The sequence below is a fragment of the Onychomys torridus genome, chromosome 1 (genome assembly GCF_903995425.1).
Source record: "Onychomys torridus chromosome 1, mOncTor1.1, whole genome shotgun sequence".
Lineage (NCBI taxonomy): Eukaryota > Metazoa > Chordata > Mammalia > Rodentia > Cricetidae > Onychomys > Onychomys torridus.
This window is the reverse complement of record NC_050443.1, coordinates 124,593,218-124,619,795: the sequence shown is the minus strand read 5'-3', so window position 1 is coordinate 124,619,795 and position 26,578 is coordinate 124,593,218. Positions and strand designations below refer to the sequence as shown.

The following is a 26,578-nucleotide window of genomic DNA, read 5'->3' as shown; positions in this document are numbered from 1 at the left end:
GCTTCCCCCTGTCTGAAGGATCCTTAAGCCCATTGTTGTCCTGGTTTCGGTGGGGTAGATATGAAAGAGTAGTCATTTTGCCACTCACTGGCTGAAGGCAAGCTTATGAGGTGTGTTCACCCTGGGAAGTTGGGGACCCTGCTTCTCGTCCGTCGTTCTGTTGATGAACCAAGGTCTTTTGTGCAGGGCCTCTGAATGGGGATAGTTTGTTTGGGAATGTAGACCAAAATTCACCTTGACTAGTTTGGAAGGGAGAGCTTCAGCAGAGGGCTTGGTTTCCCGCTGGCTTGAACCCAGGTTTGATTTCTTGGCCTGGATAGGATGATGAGCCTTCTGACAAGGAAACCAAACAGTTGGAGACAAATCTGATAACACCCTCCCTGTCCCCAGTGGCATCTCCCCTAGGCCCACCTGGAGCCCTCCCCTCAACTGTCTCATTCACCAACTGTCTTCTTCTCTCGACTAGGTATGGTTCCGACCGGCGTTTAGCCGAGCTCTCTGATTACCGCCGTTTATCAGAGTCGCAGCTTTCGTTCCGCCGCTCGCCGACAAAGTCCTCGCTGGATTACCGTCGCCTGCCCGATGCCCATTCCGATTACGCACGCTATTCGGGCTCCTATAATGATTACCTGCGGGCAGCTCAGATGCACTCTGGCTACCAGCGCCGCATGTAGGGCCATCCTGGGGATGGGGCACCACAGGAAGGGAGAGAGGGGAAGAGGTAGGGTAGGGTGCAGACCCAGGTTATCCCCTCGTCTCATCCCTCTCCCGATGGTATCTTGTGGGCCTTCCCCAGGAGAGGACCCTTTTGTGTTTGGCAGTGACCTGCTTTGTTTCTTTGCCTCAGCAGCACATCTTGCTACTGGCTTTAGATCTGCGGTTTTCCCTCTACCCTGCCATCTCCCCAGAATGGATATTTCTTTTATATTTTTATTTTTTCCTGGCTCCCTTTTATTTTTCTGCGCGATACTTAAGGTTGTCTGGAGGGTGATACAACCTGCAGCTGAGGTGGTCAGGTGGTGCGTTTTTCTTTTTAGATGTGAGGGAGGCCAGGAAAAGGTTACTTTAACCATTTCCTATGGGCCAAGCTATGCCAGCAGTCCAGGGGGCCGTGATTGTCCTCTGTAGAGACTGTTGAGACTGAGATCCTGTTGGGACAGTCAGTTGGTATGTGTCCAAATCCCTGCTTACCATTGAAGTTTTAGCTGATGGTGACTGGCATAGTCCCAAGTCCCTATCTCCCCAAGTAGGTGGTGTTAGAAACCTTAATTTTTTTCTCTTTTGTATGGACTACAAATAAAACTTGGGGCGATTTGTGGTTTGGAAACCTGGTTGTCATTGTCTTGATTGCACTCAGTGTCAGGTGAGCCAGTTTGACATCCAGGAAGACATGGCAGCTAGAAGAAAGGCAGCCTGAAGACCCAGAGTGGGCGTGGAAACGTGCTTGAATGGGAAGTAGAATGACTCCCTCGTATCCAGTGGGAGTAAGCTCATTGTCTTAAATAGAGTGCCATCCATCTGTAGAACTGGAGAGTTCAGACCAAGTGGTTGGACTTTCTAACCATCAGTTTCAGTTGATCACATCAAAATTTAGTAAACAATGCCCATTTTCCTCTGCTTATGTTTGACTAATGTCCATGACTTTTTCCCAGCTCAGGAAAAAACAAAAAGCAAAAAAAGCAGGGTGGTTCTGGTTGAGATCTGACTGGGATTGGGTAATGGGTTGCTGCAGTGTTGACAAAGCTAATGAATCCAGGCAGTAGGCTTGAGTCAGTGTTGAGGCTGGGACTAGGGAAAGGAGCCATAGTGGGGTGGGGTGATGTCACTATCCGGTACTGCCCTGTGGTTGGAGAAATGAGGGGCAAGGAAAATTTGAAGCATATGGGGCGTTCTGGCCAATCCTGGTACTTCGCCTGTTGAACTTCACCATGGAGCATCCTTCCTGTGTCCTGCCAACCTCGGTCATCACAACACCTGAGACTCCTTTTCCCCGTCTGCATCTATTATGGTTTTAGATGTCTTCTTGCTGGGTTTATGTCTGAAGGTGTTATATTCATGAGAAGGGGCTGGAGTGCAGACACATCAAGTAGGAATGCTGAGATTGGGGGAAGAATGGGAAGTTCTTACACTTTTACTCTAGAGCTTGTCCGGGAGAGGGGTGGAAGACCTGGGCAGTTAGAACAAGGGGTGAGGTGGAGGCTTGAACTTGATGGGGAGATGAAAGAAGACTGCTTAAGTGGAGTGATAACAGAAACCTGATAATTCTTGGGAAAGGATGCTTTGGAGATACTGGGGGCCTGCTGGATCAACACGACTTAGCAAAAGGAGTGTGTGTGTGTGTGTGTGGTGTGTGTGTGCGCGCATGTGTGTGCGCGGGCGCGCGCGCGCGTGCCTGCCAGATAGATTGGGTGGGTTTTCTCTGCCTCCTTCATTGGAACTTGGCTGTGATGGTAGCTTGCCCCAAAATGTCTTCTTCCTTCTGCCCATCATGTAAAAATGCCTCAAAATGACAAGTTCTTATTTGTGCTGAGATCACTCAGGAAGTTTGGGGTCATGGCTCTTTTATTTGCTTCTCTTTCTGCTCACCGCCTTGCCTTCAGGTGCTGTGCTGCTCATTTTCATTCCTCTGCAGAACTGGGAGAGAGTGGGAAGTTGGGTTTCTTAATACTTTTCTCTGTGATGGTAGAATGATCTGAGGGCTGTTACAAGCTCGGCGTGACTACTGTGGGGGATAGAGGGTTGAATATAGGGCTGGGATTGTGGCCTATGTATTTGCAGTATTTCTTTGTCATTTTCCTTTTTCTCCAATATTCTTCTGCCACAGTCACAATTCCATGGTTCCTGCAAAAAACAAAAACAAATCCCAACCCCCTAAAAAAACCGGCTTAATGTGTTCCCAGGGCCAGTGTTAATGGTCTTTATTGCAGCCCAGACTGTCAAAGTGATCTGGCTTATTGGATCAGCATAGCCGTCAGCCATCTTTGAATCCTGATGCCTTGTTGCCTCAGCCCTGGGGTTCTCACTCAAGCCAGAAGGAGCTGCAGATCATGTCATTTTCCTTTCTCTTGCAGATGGTTTAAAAACGGTTTCTTTTTAGTTAAAATATTCATCTATGTTAATTCTATAACCTACTCATACTTTGCTTTTTATATATTTCTGAGTTTCAAGTTCTTACAACTTGGGGATAGTTGGGTTTGGTGAGTGGGAGGACAGAACTGTAATGAGTGTTTGCGGGAAATGGATTTTCCTTATATCTTCAGAACATTCAACTTCTATACATATCACCTCTAGACCATGGCCATTGGAGAAGTGCGACAAGACTACACAGAGGCTTCTAGCCTTGTCAGCTTGTCCTCTTCGGAGGTTTGGCTTTTTTGATTTCAATTCTGTTGGGTGGCCTGAGACTATTTCTTGAAATAGAGGTAATGAGAGACTGTCAATGAGGAGGGTACTACTTTTCTGATCATATCTCCACACGCAGCCCCCTGGGCCCTTGCATCCCCAGTTCAGCTGTGTCAGAGTCCTTCCACAGTCTGTTGATTTCGCACGCGTTTTGTCCTAAGAGGCCAAGTCAGTGGAAATAGAGTAGCACGAATGGGTAAAGTCATAATGAAAATACATTGACCAGATTTATGGACTAGTGTTACTTAATAGAAGTTTGGGTAATAGCACACAGAAAACTAATCTTTAAATTCTATTTTAAAAACATGCTAAATTAAGACTTTCTTTTGAAAACCTAAAGTTGATTACAGGTCTACCTCTGAGTCATCTGAAATCTGTATTTAAAGCTTGACAGTAGTAGTGCTTGGTAGCTTAGTCTTGGGTTAACTAGAGAGATCTGTGAACTGGGTACAGTTAATGAGCAAAGAGTAGGTGGGGGAGGAGAAGAGGATGTGTCAGTAGCTGGAGAATACTTTTTTTTGGGAATGGGATTTGATTTGAAAACTTGCTACTAAGAATTCTCCAGTAAGACTTGTCTCAGGTTTGAGTTTGAATCTACCTCTTTGTGTGATAATTGGACATGTCAGTAAGTACTTCTGCCTCAAATTTGTCCCCCAGCATTTTTTTTTCTTTTCCTTTTTAAATTTGAGGCAGGGTGTCACTGTGTAGCCCTGGCTGGCCTGGAACTCAGTAGGTAGATCAGGCTGCCTTCAGTTCAGACTCAGCTGTTTGCCTGCCTCTGTTTCATGAGTGCCGTAATTAAAGCTGTAATGGAAACACCACCATACTTACTCAGCCTTTTGTTTTTTTTGTTTTTTTCTCTATTTTTTGAGACAGGCTCTTACATACCTGAGGTTGGTCTTCCCAACTCCATATGTAGCTGAGGATGGCCTTGAATTCATATCTTTCTGTCTTCACATCCCAAGTGCTACAGTTACTGACATGAACCACCATGCCCAGTGTATATGGTGCTTGGGATTTGAATGACTCAGGGGACTCCTTCATGCTAGAAGCATTGTACCAACTGAGTATGTCCTGGGTTAAGAGTGCTTTCTGCTCTTGCAAAGGGGACTGGGTTTGGTTCTCAGAACCTACTTGGCAGCTCACAGCAACCCTTAACTCTAGTTCTAGAGCATCCTGTGCCCTCTGCCAGTCCTGTATATGGTGCACATAAATACCCAAAGGCTCATACACATACCCATAAAAAGAAATTAATTTTAGTAATGAGACATTAGAATTTGGGGACACTGAAATGACCTAGTGAAGCACTTAGTTGTGCAAATGACTTGGATATAGGTGTGAATGCAGCACATACAAGTCATTGAAATCTGAGTTTTTGCTGAGTGGTAAATAATAGTGACTTAAGCTGCTAGACCACACCAATTTTGGTCACCCCTCCCCCAGTCTCTGATGACACTATTTGGTGCCCTAGGACCACATTCTTTTGTTTGTGGAAGCAAGTTTGCAGGACAAGGAGAGAAGTCTGAATGTAAGGAGGTAGTTTAGTATAACTAGCAGTGGGGCTGGAGCAGGCACACTTGGTTGGGGTTAGCCTGTTGGCTCCCTGTGAACATCCTTGAGGGATACTGGCTTTTAATTTGAACTTTTGTCAAACTTGTAACTCATTTTTGGGTTAGGGGCCAGTTACTTAATAAAAGTGTAAATTATTAGACGGATGATTTGGCTTATAGCTATATTTCTAGCACTAGATGAGGCAGGAGGATCCATGAGTTTGAGGTCAGATAAAAGGCATCTAAGAATTTTTTTTATGTTGCTGTGGAATGAACCCAGGTCCTTGCTAGGCAGGCATTTTGTGACTGAGCAACATCCCTAGCGCTGACAGACAAGATTTAAAAGTAGTATTCCAGGACAGTGATGGCTCAGGCAGTAAAAGTGCTTCTGTGGGTGGGATTATAGATAAGGTAGAGGGTCTGAGAATTAGGTGCCTAAATTTTTTAAGGGAAAATTATACACTCTGTGAGTAAGCTGTGGGTAAATAGACATCATTATGAAGACACTTGATCTATATATAGTTAACCTCTTCACCTAAGGCTTCATTTTGCTTTTTATCAAAGTTATGATGAAAAGCCACCTTGGACTTGATTACCAGATTTTGTTTTTAAAGAAATTGGAATGTTGTTGTTCTGGGTGATAAGAGTAAGGGTGTATGTTTACAATACTGGTAACTTTTTCCTTGAAGTTCTGAGATTCGAAACTTAAGGTCCTCACACATGTTAGGCTCTTATCATTGAGCATATACCTCTCCAGTCAGCATACCTATGTCCCAAGGTCTTAACATGATACTGAAAATTCAATCACTTCCTTCCTTCTGGTTATCAAAAAGTTTTCTCATGCATTAGTTTCTTAGCAAATATTTGAGTGTCTTTCAATGTTACCAGAGTAGTTCTAAAATTGAGGGCATATAACATGGAAAGTGAACAAGATAGAATTTCAAGCGATAGTAATTATGTGCAAAAGTAGCATGAAATGAGTTGCAAGTCAGGGTGCATGCCTTTAGATGGGGTGGCCAGTAAGAGATCTGAAGAAAGAATTTTCTATTCTGAGTGGGTAGTAGGGACTATAAAAACCAGTCTTTATCTGGAGGGCTGGTAGTGATCAAGCAGATTGAGAATGTAGCAAGAACCTGGTTGGGTAGATCATTAGTCCATGAAGAAGTTTGAACACCTACCCCCCCACCTCCATTTTTCTTTTAGACAGTCAAATTATATATAGGCTTGGTTAGCTTGGAACTTAACTATGTAGACCAGGCTGGCATTGAACTCTCAGAGACTAAACTGCCCCTGCCTCTCATGGTATTGCCTGGTCAACTGTAATAGATTTTTAAAACTAAGGAGATGATTTCGATTTGGGGGTTGGTCATAGGGTGAGGTCTGGTGGTCTTGATGTCTGCACAGTGGCATGAATTGTGATTCCTTGAATTGTTACCAGTCTCTACCTTTGAACCTGTAGCTTCTAGTATAGGGGATGAATTGTATGCTATTGCAGGTGGGTTTTTCTTCTTCTTCTTCTTCTTCTTCTTCTTCTTCTTCTTCAGGAATTTCAGCTTAAGAAAACTTAGAAGATGAACTGAGAAAAAAGGATTTCTATACCATATGCATTTCTAGATGCATATTGAGTTGTGGTAATGTTAGACCTTTTCAGAAAGATCCAGTGCAGGACAGTAGAACTGGTTGTATTGATTACTGATCTCAGGTGGCCTTTAATCAGTCTCAGGTGCATCAGAGTGAAATGAACCATGGCCATATTTAATGTCATATTTTGATCCCCCCCCTTTTTCTTTTCAAGACAGTTTTCTGTGTAGTCCTAGTTGTCATGGAACTTGCTATGTAGACCAGGCTGTCTTGGAACTCAGAGATCCGACTGTTTCTGCCTCCCAAGTGCTGGGGTTAAAGGCCTGTGTCACCACTGCCTGGCGCTGTGGTGTGTGTGTGTGTGTGTGTGTGTGTGTGTGTGTGTGTGTGTGTCTCTTCAAGACAGAGTTTCTCTGTAGCTTTGGTGCCTGTCCTGGATCTCATTCTGTAGACCAGGCTGACCTTGAACTCAGAGATCCACCTGCCTCTGCCTCCCGAGTGCTGGGATTAAAGGTGTGCACCACCACCACCCAGCTATATTTTAACTTTTTAAAGATACCTTTTCCCATACTGAAATTATTGACTAGTTTTCTGCTACTGAGTTAGGCTTGTTTTCTGTCTTGTGCTTTTTGTTTTAAGCTCTCCTCCCCTTCCTCCCCTCCCTCTCTCCTCTCCTCTCCTGTCCTGTCCTGTCCTTCCTCTCCCTCCCCACCTCTCCCTCCCCCCCCCCCCCCCCCCCCGTGTGTGTGTGTGTGTGTGTGTGTGTGTGTGTGTGTGTGTGTGTATGTTGGATGGTAGTATGCTGTCTGTTATTTCACTCCTGATCATCCTGTCCTCACGAAGTTCCCCTGCTTTCTGCTTGTTCATGTTTGAGTTACCTTTCTTTATCCCTATCTTCAAAAGCTGCTCTGCCAAGGGTCATGACTAAAGTTGCTTGCTCACTGAGTATGGGATTATGTGAAGCAGCCAGTGGGTGAGAAAAATGTGAGGAGGGAATTGGACCCTGTGAAGAATGTTCGTTTGTATTGTTTACAGCTGAATTGTGACAAAGTCTTTTCTTAAAGGTCAGTTTTAGGGAGTTTAAACTTTTGCAGCTCTGGTTAATGGCACCCAATAAAATCAAACAAAATCAAACTTTTGCTGTTCCCGTTTTTTGCTATTGCTTTTTTGTTTTGTTTTGTTTTTCTCTTGGCGGGGCGAGGTTGGGTTGAGGGTCAGTTTAATGTTTACACACCATTTGGGGTGGTGGGAGGCGGTTACCTAGAGGGATCTTTAACCCCAGTGACTCCTAGGTCTCTGGCTGGCTCATTTAGGCTATTACACCGTAATTGAAGCTGGATCCATGGACTGTTGTAGAATTTCTCAGCTACTTAAATTTCTGGGTAGCTGTGTGACTCCGGGGGGCTAAAGTGGAAATTGCCCAGGGTGGAGGTTGTTTTTAAGTAGGGGTGGGCGCTCGGCTCTTTATTGCCTGAGGTCTGTGTGGGCTGGACGGAGGTCTGTGTTTACTGGACAGATGCAGTATCCATGCTGCGGGGTGCAGTGGCGTTCAGTTGAAAGGGGATGCGAAATCTTGGATTAGAGGACTGAATACTGTCAGGGTGTGCAAGTGGAAGTGATGGAATGTGAAAGCTTAACAAAGTTGGGGCCATGAAGCCACTAACTGCCACACTCAGGGTCTAGCTTGTTCTGCCTAATGGCGGGCCATACTTCGAAGAAATCTACGTTTGTAGCTCCTCCCGCACGTGGACCTTTTGCCCAATCAGTGGCTTCGGTTTCACTAGGCTGGGTACTCATTGGCTTTCGTATAAAAGCTCCGGATTACTGACGTTTCCACCTCTTCCTGGCCTCTCAGGTAATTGGCGTTCGCGGTAACCAATCAGGAAGAGGATCTCCGGGAACGCCCGCCTTTTACTTTACCGAACGTCCAATCCGGTGGTAGGTTCACGCCCCCTTTCTACCCAGAGTCACTGCTGTGGCCGCCGCCATTTTAGCATTTTATCAGAACCGTCCGCGCTGCGAGGAGGACGGCCTGCAGATTTCCATGTGGTGAGAGACTCCGAGTCCTTCTGCTGTGTCCTTTGCTCTGTTAAACTTGCCTGACTCCCTTGGGCGTCGGGTTGTCCTAGTGGGGTCGCGGCCCGCGCACCGCCACTGAGCCGACCTCGGTCCTCGACTTTGTGCGGTAAGCCCGAAGCAGCCCTCCCCCGAGCCTCCACCCACCCCCCGGTCCCTGGAGTACCTTCCTTTTGCCCACTGTATTCTCTACTTTGTTCGCTTTCCTATTTTGGGGTTTCCGCCTAGATGACGTTTAGATTTCGACATGAGAATTTCTCGTGCCCCAGGGCATTGTTGTTAACCAATCTACAGCACCCATCTTTCAGCAGGCGGTTTTTCTTTGTGTAGGAACTCCTTTGTAATGATGTGTCCCCCAAAAGGTTTCCCCTACTCGAGTGTTTTCTGTATTTCCCATGCTTTTTATCTGGTTGAGATTATTCAAAGGAAATTCCTGAACGTAGCTACTGCAAGGCCCACGTTTCCGGAAACGGTTGCTAAGAAAGGAAGAGCTAATTAGCAAGTGTAGTAGTTCGAATCCTGTTCGCTAATGGTCATCACAGTGGGCTGAAATGCTCAGTATATGTATTTTTTCATTTATACTCAAAACTTCCAGCCCTATTTTTCCTCTTTGTCTGGGGGCAGGGGATGAACACTCAGTGGCAGAGCACTTACCTATAATGTATTGCGCTATAAGTTTGATGTCCAGAACCACAAAATCCCTTTGTCTAACAAAAGACTGCCCTGTTAGAGACCTACCTCTTTAATAAAAGTTCTTGGGAGGAGTATAGCAGGTTCTCTTGTTGAACTCCCCCGTAGGTTACTGTTTGGAGATGTGAGTGTGGGCACACCGGGAAGAGATTTTTTTTTTAACTGTATGCTAGAGTGGAAGGAGGTGTTAGTAGTGATTTAATTAATCATTTTTAATAGTTGCTGTGAACTTAGGTCCTCCCTTAAAAATTTTGTCTTTTTACTTGCAGGCTGTGTGGAGATGGTGAAACTGTTCATTGGAAATCTGCCCCGGGAGGCCACAGAGCAAGAGATCCGCTCACTCTTCGAGCAGTACGGGAAGGTGCTGGAATGTGACATCATTAAGAACTATGGCTTTGTGCACATAGAGGACAAGACGGCCGCTGAGGATGCCATTCGCAACCTGCACCACTACAAGCTGCACGGAGTGAACATCAATGTGGAAGCCAGCAAGAATAAGAGCAAAGCTTCAACCAAGTTACATGTGGGCAACATCAGCCCCACGTGCACCAACCAAGAGCTTCGGGCCAAGTTTGAGGAGTATGGCCCGGTCATCGAATGTGACATCGTGAAAGATTATGCCTTTGTACACATGGAGCGGGCAGAGGATGCAGTGGAGGCCATCAGGGGCCTTGACAACACAGAGTTTCAAGGTGAATCACTCTCTTTTGGTAGGAGAGAGCTCAACACAAGGCTATTAGGAAGCAGATGGATAAAAAAGGGTTTGGGAAATGCATTTCTTCAGCAAAATTTTTTGTTTATTCATTTATTTTGTGTGTGTGTGTGTGTGTGTGTGTGTGTGTATGTGCGCACGCACTGCAACATGCGAATGGAGGTGAGAGGCCAACTTAGGGGAGTCTTTTCTCTCCTACCATATGGGCCCCAGGTATGGAACTTTAGGTGGTCAGGCCTGGCAAGTTAGGTGACAAGGGCTTCTTTACTCCCTGAGTCGAGTCCACTGACCCTCAACCTCTTTCTTATGAAGCCTTCAGAAACAATGAAGGAAGTAGGTGATGAATATCTTAAAATAGAGAATGGTGGTTTGGATTGGGGGCGAGAAGTTGGTTTTCATTTGTACCTTTAAGGCTTTTGAGCCTGTTTTGAAATCCTTTCTCTCTGCCTGGCAGTGGTGGCACACGCCTTTAATCCCAGCCCAGTGTACAGAGTGAGTGAGTGAGTTCCAGGACAGCCAGGGCTGTTACACAGAGAAAAACAAAAACAAAAAAAGGGGGAAAGAAGACATTTCTCTGAAGGCTTTTTCTTTTTCCCCTCTGTTTTTGTAGAAGGAGGAGCTTCACTCTGATTCATTGGCTCAACACAGCATCACCATTGTGTTGCACTTGAGAGAGGAAAATCCAGAGAAAGCAACATGTCAGGGACAATTTGGGTTAAGCTTCCCCTCTTGTCCCAGTGCTTTTCAGTAAAGATAATGAGCTTTTAAAAGGTTCTGGCTCTAACGTTTTGCTTTACATCTGTGCCAAGGAGTTACATTTTGAAAACCACTTAGCATTAGAAGACTGATTTTAAGGGTCAAGGGAGGAAGCATTGGGATTTGGAGCAATAATGGCATGTCTTCCAGTTGGTTTCATGTGCATGTAGGAGTACATTGGTTTAGACATTTGTGGGGATAGTTTGGGTGTTACCATGAAGCCCTGGTTAGGTGAATTGTTTTTGTGCCCACAGGGCATCTTGAATGTTGTGGATTGTCAATTGATTTGGAAGGTATTTTATTTTAAGATCAAAACTTTCTTGTCAAGAGTGGCATTTAGGGGTTGGGGATTTATTTAGCTCAGTGGTAGAGCGCTTGTCTAGCAAGCGCTAGGCCCTGGGTTTGGACCTCAGTCCTCAGCTCTGGGGGTGGGAGGTGGGGGAGTGGCCTTTAAATGACTGTTGAATTGCCAGCTGAGCTTTGAACTCCTCCCTTGCTTCCAGGTTCCAAGAGTCAGAAAAAGTTTTTCCTAAGGTTCTGATGAACTTCCAAATTACAGAATGGTCCTGGAACTCACAGCTATATTTCTTAGGGGGGGAATACACAGAAATTTTTGAGATATTTGTGTGTGGCCTACAGAAATCAGAAGACGGTGTCAGATCCCTTGGAATTGGAGCCAGGTGCTTGTCAGCCACATGATGATGTAGATGCTAGGAACTTGAACCCAGGTTCTTTAGAAGACCAGGAAGTGCTCTTAACTGCTCAGCCATCTCTCCAGACCCCTAACTGTATTTCTGTCTTTTCTTTTTTTGAGTGTGGTGTGTATGTGCACAGTATGTGTGCAGATCCCCAGGAACTGTATTTCAGATCTGGGTTCTGGCTATACTAACACAACAAAGTAGTGGCTGGTTCTTTTCAATGCTCCTTTTGTTGAACAGTGCTTTACTGTCATCTTTGTTCATTTCCTTTAAATTGAACCTTTCTGAGTCTGACGACACACACCCCCCCATGTGACAAGTGCCCTGTGTCATGGGCATTGCTGTGCATTATTAAAAATGTCACACATTTCTCAGGAGGTCTAGTTTGCTTTCCTTTTTTAATTGGAAAGCTGAGAGTTACTTTGTCAACAACTTAATTGGAAGCAAAGACTGCTTTTGTGGAGGGTTCTGGCATGATACCTGGTTTTTGGAGACTTTCCAGCACTTTAATCACAAAAGAGGTGGTGTCTACTGGTGGCAGTTACATATGTAAGGGGGGGATGGGGACAGACAATGGACGACAATGAGGTCCATTTGAGGACAAGTATTTTTACAGTTATCTGAAACTTGGGCTCTGATGCTAACCTGTTTAGTTAATTTTACACTATTTAATGCCATTTTAAAAAAAATATGGTGCTAGAGATGGAGTCCAGGGCTTTCCACATGCTAGTAAGTGTTCTGCTCCTGAGCAACAACTGGAGGCCATCTCTTCCCTCCTTTCTTCTTACTCAGGTTGGGCTCAAGCCATTTTCCTGGCTCAAGCCATTTTCCTGCCTCCAGCCTCGTCTAGGTGTGTTCCTCAAGCCGTGTGTGTGTGTGTGTGTGTGTGTGTGTGTGTGTGTGTGTTTTATTTTGAGAAACGGTTTCTCTGTAACAACAGCCTTGGCTGTCCTGGAACTTGCTCTGCAGAGCAGGCCGTCCTCAAACTCAGAGGTATGCCTGCTTCTGCCTCCTGAGTGGATTAAAGGCGTGCTCTACCATGCCTGCCTCTGTTTGATTTCTTAATTGATTAGAGGTTTTTTTTGTGTGTGTTGAATAATGATAATTTACCTGACTGGTCCTTTCCCTTTCAGTTTATTACAGCTGGGTATATTCTCTTTTTTGCTTGCCTACTTGAAGAAAACTGATTTTAAAGTTAAAAGGTTTAGTTCCTTTTTTAGACACCAGAATCAACAAATTCATACTGATTCATATATCGGCATTTATCAATGAATGACTCTTATGTCTTAAATGTGTTTGTTTGTTTCTTTATTGCTTTTTTTTTTTTTTTTTGGTAATTTGTTATGTCCTAAAGTCCCGTGACGTTGGTTCTCCCCCACCCCTCCAAATGTCCTGGTAGTCTGTTATAACCTGTAAATTCCCAGTTGCCTATCTTTGTTCTTTTGATGATTTGCAGCCTAGGTTTATTAAGCTTTACTTATTTTTGTGTTTTGTCTCTTCGTTCCTTTTCTAATTTTCTGGGATCTAATTTTGATTTTTCAGGTGAAATTATTTACCACTTTTCTGCTGCTAGAGAACCCAGCCTTCTAGTCACTTTTAAAATCATTTTTTAAAGTCTTTTATGTATATGTGTTTTGCCTGCATGAATTTCTGTGTACCTCGTGTGCCTGGTACCCCAGGAGGCCAGAAGAGGGCTTCAGATCCCCTGGAACTGGATTTGTAGTAGATGGTTGTGAGCTGCCATGTGGGTACTGGAAATTGAACTCGGGTCCTCTGGGAGAGCAGTCAGTGCTCTTAACCTCTGAGCCATCTCTCCAGTCAAATTCTTTTAATGAGTTTGCCTGCATGTATATATGTGTACCACATGTGTGCCTGGCACCTTGGAGGCCAGAAGAGGGGATCAGATCCCTTGGAAACTGGAGTTACGGTAATTATGATCTGTCATGTGAATGTTGGGAATAGAACCTGACTTCTCTGGAAAAGTAGCCAGTGATCTTAACCACTGCCATCCTTCCAGTCCCCTTCTCTGTTACCTCTTTAACATGTGTTTGGGTGCATTGGAGTCATTACATTGTGAAGATTTTGCTGGGTTTAGATCCCTTTTGAATTCATTTGCCAGTAAACTTGATGACATTATTAGTAGAAATTTCTTAGGTGAAAGATTGAAATTTTAAATTTAACCTTTATTCTAAAAGTTGGTGCTTTTCTTTTATTAGGGCTTTTAGAGCTATTTTTTATTTTCAAAATACCAATTGCGATTTTCCGAAGAAAGATTGTGTTTGGAGCATGTTCTTAGAATTACACATTCTTACTTGATATTTGAGACGGGCTGTATGTAACTCAGATCGAGCTCCAGTTTAACTGGCCTCACGCCTCACTCTTCAGGCGTGTGCCGCCATGGCCAGCTCTTTTCATCTTGAAGAAGAAAGCATTGTAAGTCTCCTGAGCAGTTTGTTTCACTGACGTTGGGGTTATCCTTGTACCTTTCTCGTTTTCTTTTATTAAAATGCACATCCTCTGTGTGCGTGTTTGTTGACAGCTTGCCCAATTTTCTTTTGACTTTGACTGGAGAGTCAAACTGTAGATAATCCCTATTAGGATGATTATTAAATGAGAAAGAACAGTTTAAAGAGAAGACCTTCGTCTTGTGTCCCCAGACTTCCTTAATTCACAACTAGTCCAGAGATCTAGCTTGAAACTTGGCTGCCAGGCTCAGCTTTGGAACAAATCCTGATCATTCTAAAGTTGGTAACTTTAGAATCTCTTTGATTTGGGGGTATCTGTGCATAAAATTGGCTCAACATTTTTTTCCTACTTAATGCAATCTTGATATAAAAGATGGAAATGCCAGGTTTTTGGAGCACTCTCAGTTTGAGTTTCTTTTGTATTGGGCCATTGGGGTAGCTATTTGTCCAGTTACTTGGCAGTAGATGAAATCTCTCCTTTTTTGAGTAAGAGTAGAATTCTTAAACAGAAAGCTGGTATAGATAGCTATAATATTTCTTGTTCATCTGGTTACCCTTTGCTTGAAATCAGGCCATTTATACTGAATCTGTATGTTGAGTTTCCCCCTCCCCCAAAGAAAGTCTTTTTGACAATTTGTCACACCAGAGTTGTTTAGGGAAAGCCATTGCTGTGACCAGTGGCTGGGGTAGGGGCTTGGGCTATTACTTTGTGATAGCAATCCTTCTTGCGTCTGTTTCTTCAAGGCAAACGAATGCACGTGCAGTTGTCCACCAGCCGGCTTAGGACTGCGCCCGGGATGGGAGACCAGAGCGGCTGCTATCGGTGCGGGAAAGAGGGGCACTGGTCCAAAGAGTGTCCAATAGATCGTTCGGGCCGCGTGGCAGACTTGACTGAGCAGTATAATGAGCAGTATGGAGCAGTGCGTACGCCTTACACCATGAGTTATGGGGATTCATTGTATTACAACAACGCGTACGGAGCGCTAGATGCCTACTACAAGCGCTGCCGTGCTGCCCGGTCCTATGAGGCAGTGGCAGCTGCAGCTGCCTCTGCATATAACTATGCAGAGCAGACTCTGTCCCAGCTGCCACAAGTCCAGAACACAGCCATGGCCAGTCACCTCACCTCCACCTCTCTCGATCCCTACAATAGACATCTGTTGCCGCCTTCAGGAGCTGCTGCTGCAGCAGCAGCTGCTGCAGCTGCTTGTACTGCAGCTTCTACTTCATATTACGGGCGGGATCGGAGCCCCCTGCGTCGCGCTACAGGCCCAGTCCCCACTGTTGGAGAGGGCTACGGTTACGGGCATGGCAATGAGTTGTCCCAAGCTTCAGCAGTCATGCGGAATTCCCTGTACGACATGGCCCGGTATGAGCGGGAGCAGTACGCGGATCGGGCGCGGTACTCAGCCTTTTAAAGTTTGAGGTGAGAGTGGGGGGTGCCCCCTGTTGGTTTTGTCATCCCTCCTGTGGCCTCAAAGGGCTCCAGTTAGGCTGCCCTCCTTGATTGCCTTTTGCAGGGCTAGTGTGAGGTTACTACTAGATGGTTCAGTTTACAGACAAATCCTTAAATGCTGAAGTTTGAAGTAAATATCCTTTGCTCTCATGCCTATTTTTCCAGGGCTTCTAATAGTGGGAGGCATTCTCATTATATTTGTGTCTAGAACAACAAACAGTGGTGTACTGGTGAATTTTGGGTCAAGTCCGTGTGCTTCTGTAAATGACCTGGGATCCAGACATTCAGACTTAGGTGCACAGCTTCTCAGAATCTGCTGAATTTCTTAGCTGTGGGGCACTAGTTTTTTGTTTTTTGTTTTTTTTTTTCTTTTTTTCTCTTTCTTGAGTTTGCTGTATTTCATTATCCTGTGAAAGGGTCCGATAGGATCACTAATGATAAAGTTCGTAACTAGTTAACTGATTATTTTTGTTCAAATCCTATGAAGACCTACAAAATGGTATCATCTTAATCTTGAATCTTTCTCACGTTCTCAAAAGTCTATCTTAGGCACTTAAAGAATTTAATTAGTGATAAATTGAGGCAGAGAATGGTAGCAAACATTTCTCACAGTAAGGAAGTCTGGCATGAACTTTGAGGTCCAACTTAGCTGTTCAGTCCAGCTTCATGTCCTTTAGAGTCCACTTTTAATCTTTTATTCTGTTGTGTTGTAGCCTTTGATTTTATTTCTGTTTTTGACCCTGGGTTTGACATTTTCCACTTAGGTAATATGGCAGTATAAGTTTACATGCATACCTGTGTTTATTCCTGGGTAATGTTGAAATCTAGGCTTAGGAACTTCATCATGACCACCTCACTTCCTCATCTTCCCATCAGTTAAGGACCTTTACTACTCAACAACTTGACCTGAGTCCATTTGACAGTGACAGAATCTCACTTTGTAGCCTAATGCTGGCCTTAACTTGGGCAGTTGTGCTTAAACCCTGAGTGCTGAAATAGGTGCTTATCACCATGATGGTGCTTCTGTTTCGAATACATTCTCTTTTGATGCTTCTTGTCAGCTTTGGGCTCTAGGCTTTTAGGATGGTTGTTGTACTTGGAGTACTTTTCAGTTCTTTTAGTTTTGAGGAGCCCTACTGTGTCCCTGACATTGTTACAGATCTTTAATCTTGTAGTACAGGTACTTTGTCATCTTACAAATTAAGGCAGAAATGTGGCTTGCCCGGGTCCATTGACTGATTGGGTTCATTGACTAGGATTGTGCTGGAAGAGAAACTTGAGTAACTTGATGGAGCTTACACATTCTCCAGTGCCTTCTTTTAAAAAGGATACATATAAACCTTCAAACTTGTTCAACTTTTTTCTATTTCTTGAATCATACTGTGTCCTTGGCAGTAATTTTTAGGTTGAAACATACTGTTGTTGACTTTTATTTAATCCCAGAGGCTTTATTGGAACTTTCCCTTTTTTCTGTTCGGAGTTTGTGGAATTCTCTTGAGAATGCTGATACTGTTAGCATTGGAAGTAATGAGAAATGTGCTGTTTCATGTAGAGAGGCCTTTATTTACTAGAGGACTGCTTAGCCTTCCCAACGATTCTGACCTTCAAGATGTCCTCCCTTTTTAGAGATTATGTCGACACTAAGGAAGGGTACAAGTAAACTTAAATATTAAGATATGACTTTGTAAGATGTGCTTTGAAGTTTCTAAGTGGGAAGGCCCTTTTGAGCTTTGCTGTAAAGGCCCTGTACTGTGCTCTCTTTCAGGTGGGATGTGTGTGGGCTGAAATTCCGAGCTGCGGTTGTGCATGAGAATACACCCTTCGTGGTACCCCATCTCCGGGACGTTCTCGGCTCTGTGCATTCAGTCCCTCAGGAACCATGGACCTTATTTTACCTTGTTAAGTTCAGACTTTCTTTTTCCTATTCCTCTCTTCTGCTTCATATCCTGTTCTCCTGTTCATTCTTCTGTAGCTTCCCATTTGTGTTCTGTTCTGTTCTCCCAGCATGCCTCCTGTGCAGAAACTGGTGGGGGCTCTGCTGTCTGTTCCCTGCCTCCTGACTATAGCAGGTATTTGATGTGGGAATGACTTTGCTGAGAATCACTGCTCTGGGTTTTCATTTTTGGCCCAAAGGCTAGTCCTAGAGATTGGGATCACTTTCCAGTGAAATAAATGGTTTTTCAAATTAGGGAATGTGTGCTTTGAGAAAGTTCTTGTTTGGTCTTGTTTCTGGGTGGTTTATTTGTACCCTGAACAGAAGGTGGGGAATGTTTAAGCTATTTAGCTTTGGGTGAAAAACACTGTAGAGGCTTTTAATTTTTTTTTTTTTTTAAGGTACTAAAGGGAAGAGAGGTTGTACAGAAGAATTGAACTAGGCATCCTTGTTTCAATGAAGACATTTACTACTGGTCCACTTTTTGTTATAAAGCCAACTAACTAGTGGTTTAGAGCTGTAGATCTTTACTGGCCTTGAGGAATAATCATTATGTATAATTGTAATTGCTGTTAACAGTCAACATATCTCCCTTGACTTACTTCCAGGAAAGAGGTGAAGGTTTGAGGGAAGAGGTAGCTTTCTTCTTTGGGAAAAATGAAGGTATGGCTCCCACCAGAGTGTGTTTTGCTACCCATTGACTACTTTATGGTGCATTTCACCGTTCATATGATTCTGCCAAAAACAAGACTCTATATGAGTTCCACAAGCATCTCCTAGCTTGTACTTAACGACTTTAGATGAGAGGTATAAAGGGCCCGACAGCTCCTTTATAAATCATTAATTAGACTTATTATCAACAGTTAGGACAAGTGTTTGAATGCAGTGAGGAGCCACTGCTTTAGTATCATGTTTTGTTTGTTTGTTTTTGTTTTTTTGTTTTTCGAGACAGGGTTTCTCAGTGTAGCTTTGCACCTTTCCTGGAACTCGCTTTGGAGACCAGGCTGGCCTTGAACTCACAAAGATCCGCCTGGCTCTACCTCCCAAGTGCTGGGATTAAAGGCGCGCTCCACCACTGCCCAGCAGTATCATGTTTTTATTAAAAGTTTGTCTTCCATGTTTCAGCATATATAGAGCCATGTCTCAATCATTTACTTGGTACTGAGTACCTACTGTTATGCCAGGCATGCTTTTAATAAAGGGGTCATAATGATAAGAATAAAAGGAAATAAAGATGAGAAAGGAGCCGCTTTTGACTTGGGACCCGACTTCAAAATTGTCTACTAACTGCTTCTATTCCATTGATTCATTTTAATTTATAGATGACTGGGATTGTGACAGCACTCTGTGGACAAAGGTAATTTTTTTGTGATGTGAGACCCTGTGCTAGGTGATGTATGTGTTGCTCCTCAGTCTTTCCTGGAAAAAGTTTTTCTTAGCAAGTTTTTCCTTCCAGGCTGAATTGTTTTCTTTGCCACTGCTGCCTGTCTTAGAAAGGTCCATACCTATATTGTTTGGTCCCTTTTTCTTGAATGAATAGATCCAATTACTGTTGTGTGCATATGAATTTTAGCACAATTTCTTGATGTGAGTTGGAAATGGTACGTCTCAAGATGGAGACTTATATTTATTAATTCAACAGATTTGAGGACAGATGATGACCCAGGTGTTGGGGATTTTAGAGCTTTTTTTTGTAGGATGGGGTGGGAGGCAGAAATAAAAGATACATCAAATCTTGCTTTGTGGCATGTTCCTTTGATGTTAGTTCTTAGCACTTGGAGCTGGCCATGGTGGCACGCACCTTTTATTCCCACACTTGAGATGACAGAGTCAGGCAGATCTTGGAGTTCAAGGCCAGCCTGGTCTATATAGTGAGTTCCAGGAGAATGAGACTCTGCCTCAAAAATGAGTAAAATTGAGTATCAAGTGAAAGTTCCTGTCTAAATGGTTTCTTTGTTTTTATTGACTTGTCAGAGTATACCTGGGTGATTTTTTTTTTTTTTTTTTTTTTTTTCCACCATGTTGCTCAAGTGGTTCACCTGCCTTACCTTCTGAGTATTTGGGGCTAAAGGTATACATACTACACTGTGATTGAGTTTTACATTATTAAAACATAAAACATGCAGTACGATTAAGATTTACCTGACTCATCTTTTTGTTTTAAGAGACTGGATCCTGTAACAGCCTAGCAATGTTTTCATCAGTCTGTGCTGGCTCAGAGCTTTTTTTCTTTTTTTTAAATAAAAAATGTGCTTTTGCTATGTATACAACCAGACTGGCTTTGAACTCTTACTCTGCTTTAGATGGTAAAGGTATCTATCTATTGCCAAGCCTGATGACCTGGAACCCACATGATGGAGAACCAACTTATCCATGTTGTCCTCTGACATCCACATGTGTATTGTGGTACACATGCATGTGCACACACAGGAAGAAAGCTATTAGCTGAGTGTGATGACCTACTGTGTAATCTCAGCAGCATGTAATCTCTTGAAAGCTGAAGGGATTCAGAGTTCCAGAACTAACCACACTACAGAATGTGATTCAAACAAAAATCTATTCATTAACTTGCTGGAAAACCCTTATGAAGTGCAATGGGAAAACAGTGAGTTGAAAATTATGAATCAGGACTGGTGATGTAGCTCTGTTGATAGTATGCTCTCTTAACATGCTTGAAGCCCTGGGCCTGAGCTCTAGCACTGCAGAACACTATGTGATGTGCAATTATGTAGTCTAGCACTGGGGAGGTGGAGGCAGGAGGACCAGGAGTTGCAGGTCATTGTAGCTACATAACCAGTTAGAACAGTGGTTCTCAAACCTTCCTAATGCTACAACTCTTTAATACAGTTCTTGTGGTGACCCCCAACCATAAAAATACTTTCATTGCTACTTCATAACTAATCTTGCTACTGTTATGAATTGTAGTGTAAATATCTGATATGCAACCTCTGTGAAAGGGCCATTCTAATCCCAGGGATTGCAACCTACAGGTTGAGAACCACTGAGTTAGAGGCTAACACAAACTGTTCAAGAGTTTGCAGAAACTGAATATAACTGATTTCCAGCATTAGAGTGGTTTGAAATTGTTTTGATCTGAAGTTTCTTTCCAGTCAAGTGAGTGAGTATTCCACGAGGCTACATTGTTGTGTAAGTAGACAAGATAGTACTGGCATCATTTACCTCCTCTGTTTCAAGAAAAATGCTTCAATTTAAGTTAAACACATTTCCTCTCAGCACTCTATCATTCATTTGTTCACTGATAATGACTAGCATCTGTGAGCTGGCCTTGAACTTCACTGATTATTCATTGTTTACCAGGTGTGGGGTATATGGAGAATGCATATCAATAGGGTGTCAAGCCTAATCTCACTTTGCCTCCCGTAGCTGTTGTGAACCCCCTCCACCCCCAGTTCCCAATCTTGGGTATGGAGATAGTTGGTCTAATCTTGGGGGAGGGAAAAGGGTGATTGGAGTGGTCAAACTTATTTTGTATTGAAGGTATGATCCCTTCTGGTTCTTAGTGGATCATAGGTCCTAGGCACTAAGGGCTCTTCAGAGGGCCTCATGAAAACTCAAGAATGTGCTCTTCCTCTGAGCTATATCTTAAACATTAGACCAAAAGATTGACTCTGAAAATTTTCAGGACTCTTCAGAAGCCCGGTTGACTTGGGTAATGCCAAGTTCAGGTCTCTTCCTCAGCATTAGTACTAATGGGGACTTCAGGAGGAAGGAATAGTGAGAGGTGTAGATCATGTGTGCTGTGGGAATTAAGTGCTGTTTCCAATTGTTGGAATCATTGTTTTCTCTTAATGCATGAGGTCATGCTGAGCTAAAGATTGATTTCCTAGAATGATGGCAGTGCAGTCCCAGGACTATTCTCTGGTTTGTTTAGAGAGTAAGTAGGCTGGATTGGAGCAGGAGGAAATTTCTCAGAGACAGTATTTAAACATTTTGAAAATTGGAGGTTCATTTGGAGATTTAAAAGCTGAATTACCAGCTTTTTTAATTAGAGAAGAAAAAATTTACAAGGAAGTTCTACTGTGTATAACTATAATCTTGGCATATAGGGTGCTGAAGAAGGATGACTGAATTCTAGCCAGTTTGGACTTCATAGTAGTACATACTGATTAAGTTTCCAGGCCAGTGTAGACTATGTAGAGTGACAGCTGTAATAGTGGTTTGTCTTAGTTTGAAGTAATATAGCAAAGTACCATAAATATACACACAATAGAAATTGGTTATAGTTTTTGAAACTGAAAAGTCGAAAGTTTCTAAGTCCAGCCGATAGCAAGCTGGGTGGTGGTGGTGTATACCTTTAATCCCAGTGCTTGGGAGGCAGAGGCAGAAGCAGAGGCAGGTGGATATTGTTATACAGAAAAACCCTATCAGAAAACAAACAAAAAACCAAAAACAAAGCCAGCAGATAGCTAACTTCTATTCTGTTGGTTTCAATGTGGCTGAAAGATCCCTCTTTTCTTTTTATTTGTTTGGTTTTTTTTTTTTAAAGACAAGATTTCTCTATGTAGCTCTGGCTATCCTGGAATACTTTCTGTAGACCAGGCTGGCCTTGAACTCAGATCTGCCTTCTGAGTGCTGGGATTAAAGGCCTGCACTACCAGCTATCTCTGGTTTCTTATAGATGGTAGTTCATTTGTGAAGGCTTTGCCCTTGTGATTTGATCAACTTCTACTAAGGTTTCTACTTTGATTGGCATTTCAATGTATATGGATGATAGGACACATGGAATCCATAGCAGTGTCCTACTGTTTATCATGGTGGCAGCAAATGAAGCATGGGTTGGGTAGTGTGTATAAGAGCGATACTCTGTTCATTAGAAATTGAGAGGTAAACTGGGTATGGTTGTGCATGACTTTGATCCCAGCACTTGGGAGGTAAAGGCAGGTGGATTTCAGTGAGTTTAGGGCCAGCCTGGTCTAGTTCCAGGACAGCCAGCTGTGTAGAGGGACCATAAAGAAATTGGAAGGTGATTTTAAAAGTGCCAAATGGTAAATTAGGAACATATTATTCAGAAACAAGAAAGGAATAGCTAGAAATACAGAAGCAGTTGGTTCTGGAGAGGGAAGAGGGGGATTTTCAGTGTCTCATACATTTGTCAAACCATGTTTTGCACTAATTGGTAAGAATAAAAGGTCCTTAAGCTTATACCATATCCTTAAGATGACTGATGATGCCTTTGAGAACATGAACATCTTGTGTCAAGAATGACTTTCTAGCAGGAAAATAGTATGCCCAAGAAGTAAAGACGATGGATGCCCTCTGTAGTGATGTGCTAAGACAATTCTTTGGACTAAGGATGCTCACTTGGGTTCTTCTGTATAGGACTTAGTGGTAAGTGAACTTCAAAAGTTGAATTAGCATTTTACTACTCTTCTAGTTTTGTCTAAGTTGTCAAGTCAAAAAAAGTGCTTAGAGTGTGCCTGAATTTCTATATCTCACATGCTTAATAGCCTTCGGCTATACAACAAAGCGGGGACACCAAAGCAATAGTACAGAATTCAGTACAGAGTTGTAGTATAGAAGAACTTCTCTAAGCCGGGCGGTGATGGCGTACACCTTTAATCCCAGCACTCGGGAGGCAGAGCCAGGCGGATCTCTGAGTTCCAGGCCAGCCTGGTCTACCAAGTGAGTTCCAGGAAAGGCAAGGAATCCCTGTCTTGGAAAACCAAGAGAACTTCTGGTCTAAACTGTTCTCCAAAGGGAAAAGGGAAGGAAGATGGCTTTTACTTGCTGACTTCAACTAAACTAGAGCAATGTGAGGTACTTGTAGATTTGTAAAAGTTATAGAGCATTGTGAGGTACTTGTAGATTTGTGAAATTTTAAAGAACAGACATAGTGTACAACAAGAGATTTTTGCTGGAGGGTAGAGGCATGGTGATGGCTGCACATTTGAGACTAGCCTGGTTCTCCACAGCAAGTTTAAGGGCTATTGGGGCTACATCTCTGGAAACAAAAACTCAGAAGATTTTTTACTTTAAAGCCAGAGGGACAGTGTGAGAGCTAGAATTCCAGCATGGCACATCTCTGGAGTATGCCTAGAGGGAAAAGGAAAAATCAGCTGGGCATGGTACATACACAGCTGTAAGCTCGTCAGAACGATGAAGTAGAATTACATTTGATGACAAGGCTGTACAACTTTGTAAAATCCTTTCTCACAGAACCTGGGATTTTTAACACCACAGTAAAGGGTTCTCACAATATGCAAAAGGTTCTGTGTTCAAGCCCCAATATTGCCAAAACAAAAACTGGCATTTGCCTGTTAGCTACTTAGAAGGATGAAACTTGGAGTCTGTCAATTCAAGGCTGGCCTGGGTAACATAAATGAGAGCTTGTCTCAGAGGAAAAAAGATTAATGGAATTAAATGAATTACTGAATGTATTTAAGTCCTTAGAATATGATTTTGACAATGTGTCTAGAATTTGAGTATACATATGTATCATAGTTTTGACAGTTTTATGTTCTAGTAGCATGAAATGGTGTGCCTTAAAATTAATGTTGTTTGCCAGGTATAGTGGACATATGCCTATAATCCAGCATTGTAGCATGAAGGCTGGAGGATCAAGTTTTCAAGATTATTCTCAAGGAATAATGAATTCCAGGACAGCCCAAGATCTGTCTCCAAGGGAGGGGGAAAAAAAAGGCAAAGTGGTATTTTATATTAAAAAGGATGACAGGGAGACAGGCGTTGGCACACACCTTTAATACTAGCACTTGGGAATTAGAGGCAGGCAGATCTCTTAGGTCAAGGTCAGCCTGGGTCTACAGAACAAGTTCCAGCCAGACTACGCACAGAAACCAAAAAAAGGAGGGGGGAGGTAAAGGGGTGCGCTGGCAGGAATGCAGATTTACAGTAGGGTTTTTGTTTTTGAAGTTCTGGTCATCAGCAGATCACAGTAAACTATTCCAAGAGCTGAGATTGCACGTTATGGTTTTCTGTAGGTCATGCTTCCCCTTGAAGTCAATCCAGTTTATATGCTCATCTGCTGGGTTAGTAAGTGTTTTGTTATGAACATCCCCACCCCACATTTAAATCTTTCTGACCTGATAGATTATAACTGGGGTTTGGGCTGGGTTAGAGCTCAGTAGTAGAGTGTTCAGGAGGCCCTTGGTTCAATTTCCAGTCCTGGAGCTGGGTGTTGAACACACCTGTCACTCCAGCACACGGCATCAGAGGGTTGGGAGGATGGTGAGCTCAGGGACTCTAGACAGGCCAGGGGAACATAACATGGTGTAACTCTTTCAGAAAAAAAAATAAAGGCAAGCAACCAATTGGGTTGCAGAGGCAGAAAATAATTTGTAAATTCTAAAGGCCATTTGTGTAAGAAAGTATTTTGCTAGTGGTTGTAGTAAGAGCCCTTTTGGCTGATTGCTATTTACTACTGTGTTGTCATATGGCAAAATGAGGTGAGGGACCTTTGGGGTCTTAACAAGATTACTAAATACTTTATATGAAAGTTCTGTCCTTAAAATGTATTTATTTACTGTCCAAAGACCCTATCATCACTGGGATTACAATCTGAAACATGAATTTTGAGGGGGACACATTTTAACCTAGCATTACCTTGTTACAACTAACATAGTTTTTGTTGCTTCTAAGACAGATACTTAATGAAATTGACCAGTGAGTATGTATAATTCATGGTGTTACCTGAAATAGTCACAGAAATATAAAACAAGAGAGTGAGAATGTTACATATTGTCATCATCTGACTCATCTTCCTTCAAAGACTCCTCAGCACATTTCTCTTTTCTCCCATGTATCTTTCAGGACAATATCTTTCTGTAGTTAGTTCACCAACCTAGCTGAACTCTAGTTCAAAAGCTTTATCCTTAACTATATCATTTATGATATAAATCATTTTGCAACTTCTTTACATCATGGAGGGTCACTTCTTTCCTTTGAAGCTTTTCTATTTCTGTTTTGCAGCTCTCCTGGCTTTGCCAGTTGGCACAGCCCCAATAACCATATGAAATACCTGATGGGTCAGTACTACAGAGCTCTGTCTTACTGTAAGACCTCAACATGAAACTAGCCCAAAGGTCTAGTTGCACCATAATGTGTATAAGCATATACATATATGACCACTCTTGACCGTAAGATGTTCTAGACTCTAGTAGAGACATCTAGAATCTAGAGAAATGGTAGATATAAAGTTGGATGCTGCTCTTCCAGCTCTGCTAAGGAACAAGCATCTGATAGTAAATGTACTCCTGTCATACCAGCATTAAAAAGAGTTTGGAGCCTTCCTAAAGTTTCCGAAGAACTAATTTTTCTGCTTCAAATACAGCACCATCTTACATCTTCTCCAAAATAGCTTTTTATTGTTTCCATAACATTCGTGGTATATTCAGCTTCCATCAGAAGAGAATGTAGAGGTTGACAGGTCATACCTGGTCCAAATGGAGCTCATGGTGCTGGCCCACCAGAGACTATGGAGGACTTGCAGGCCTGGAGAGAGAGAGGGAGAGAGAGAGGGAGAGGGAGGGGGGGAGAGAGAGAGAGAGAGAGAGAGAGAGAGAGAGAGAGAGAGAGAGAGAGTGTGTGTGTGTGTGTGTGTGTGTGTGTTTGCATACACAAAATAAGGAAAAAAAAAAGGAAAGGGGGCATGTGGTTTGAGACAGGGCCCTCTGTAGTCCTGACTCCTGAAATTTGCCAAAGTAGACCAGGCTAGCCTCAAACTCACTAAGATCCACCTGCCTCTGCATCTGCTTTTATAACAGGTGAAGTGAATCATTTTTCAAGAGCCTGTTGAATTTCAAGTTTTGGTTCTGGCTGTGTAGCCCAGTCAGGCGTGAAAGTGGAGTCCTGCTTCTGCCAGTGAAGTGCTGGGATTGTAGGAATATGCCACCCACGTTTCCCTTTTCAATTTTTTGAGACATGATCTCCCTCTGTTAGCCCTGGCTAACCTTGAACTTGTTTGTAATCCTGCTTCAGCCAGTCAAGTGCTCGGGACCACAGACCTGTGTGGTCATGCTTAGCTTTTTTTTTTTTTTTTTTTTTTTAAATCTTTTTATGTGTAACTTCCACCTTGTTTTTAAATTGGTATATATGGATTGGGTATCAATGATAGTTTTTTGATATTTCACTTAATGATTTTGTCAGGTAAGAAAGTTTTAGATATCCATAGTATCTGAGCTTTGAGCCTTTTCAGATAACTAGTGTTTTGCCTTAGACTGGGAGTTTTTTTGTACTTGACCATAAGAATATTGTTCCTTTAAAAAAAAAAAAAAGATTTATT

At 42.9% G+C, this 26,578-nt stretch overlaps 1 protein-coding gene across 9 annotated transcripts in view; it reads left to right on the top strand.

Annotated features, from left to right (window-relative positions):
- Positions 1-26,578, top strand: part of LOC118592411 (RNA-binding protein 14) — a 57,339-nt gene that overhangs the window by 10,076 nt on the left and 20,685 nt on the right. For 2 of the 9 annotated variants that reach the window (XM_036201407.1, XM_036201356.1), the window contains one exon: positions 8,389-9,573. In XM_036201407.1, the coding sequence (XP_036057300.1) occupies positions 8,389-8,408 (20 nt within the window). In that variant the 3' untranslated portion in view covers positions 8,409-9,573. Of the gene's footprint in view, positions 1-466; positions 1,328-7,281; positions 9,992-10,621; positions 11,128-14,674; positions 15,357-17,151; positions 17,576-26,578 lie in introns of those variants that run through there. The other 7 variants (XM_036201371.1, XM_036201364.1, XM_036201415.1 and 4 more) reach the window with 7 other exon arrangements.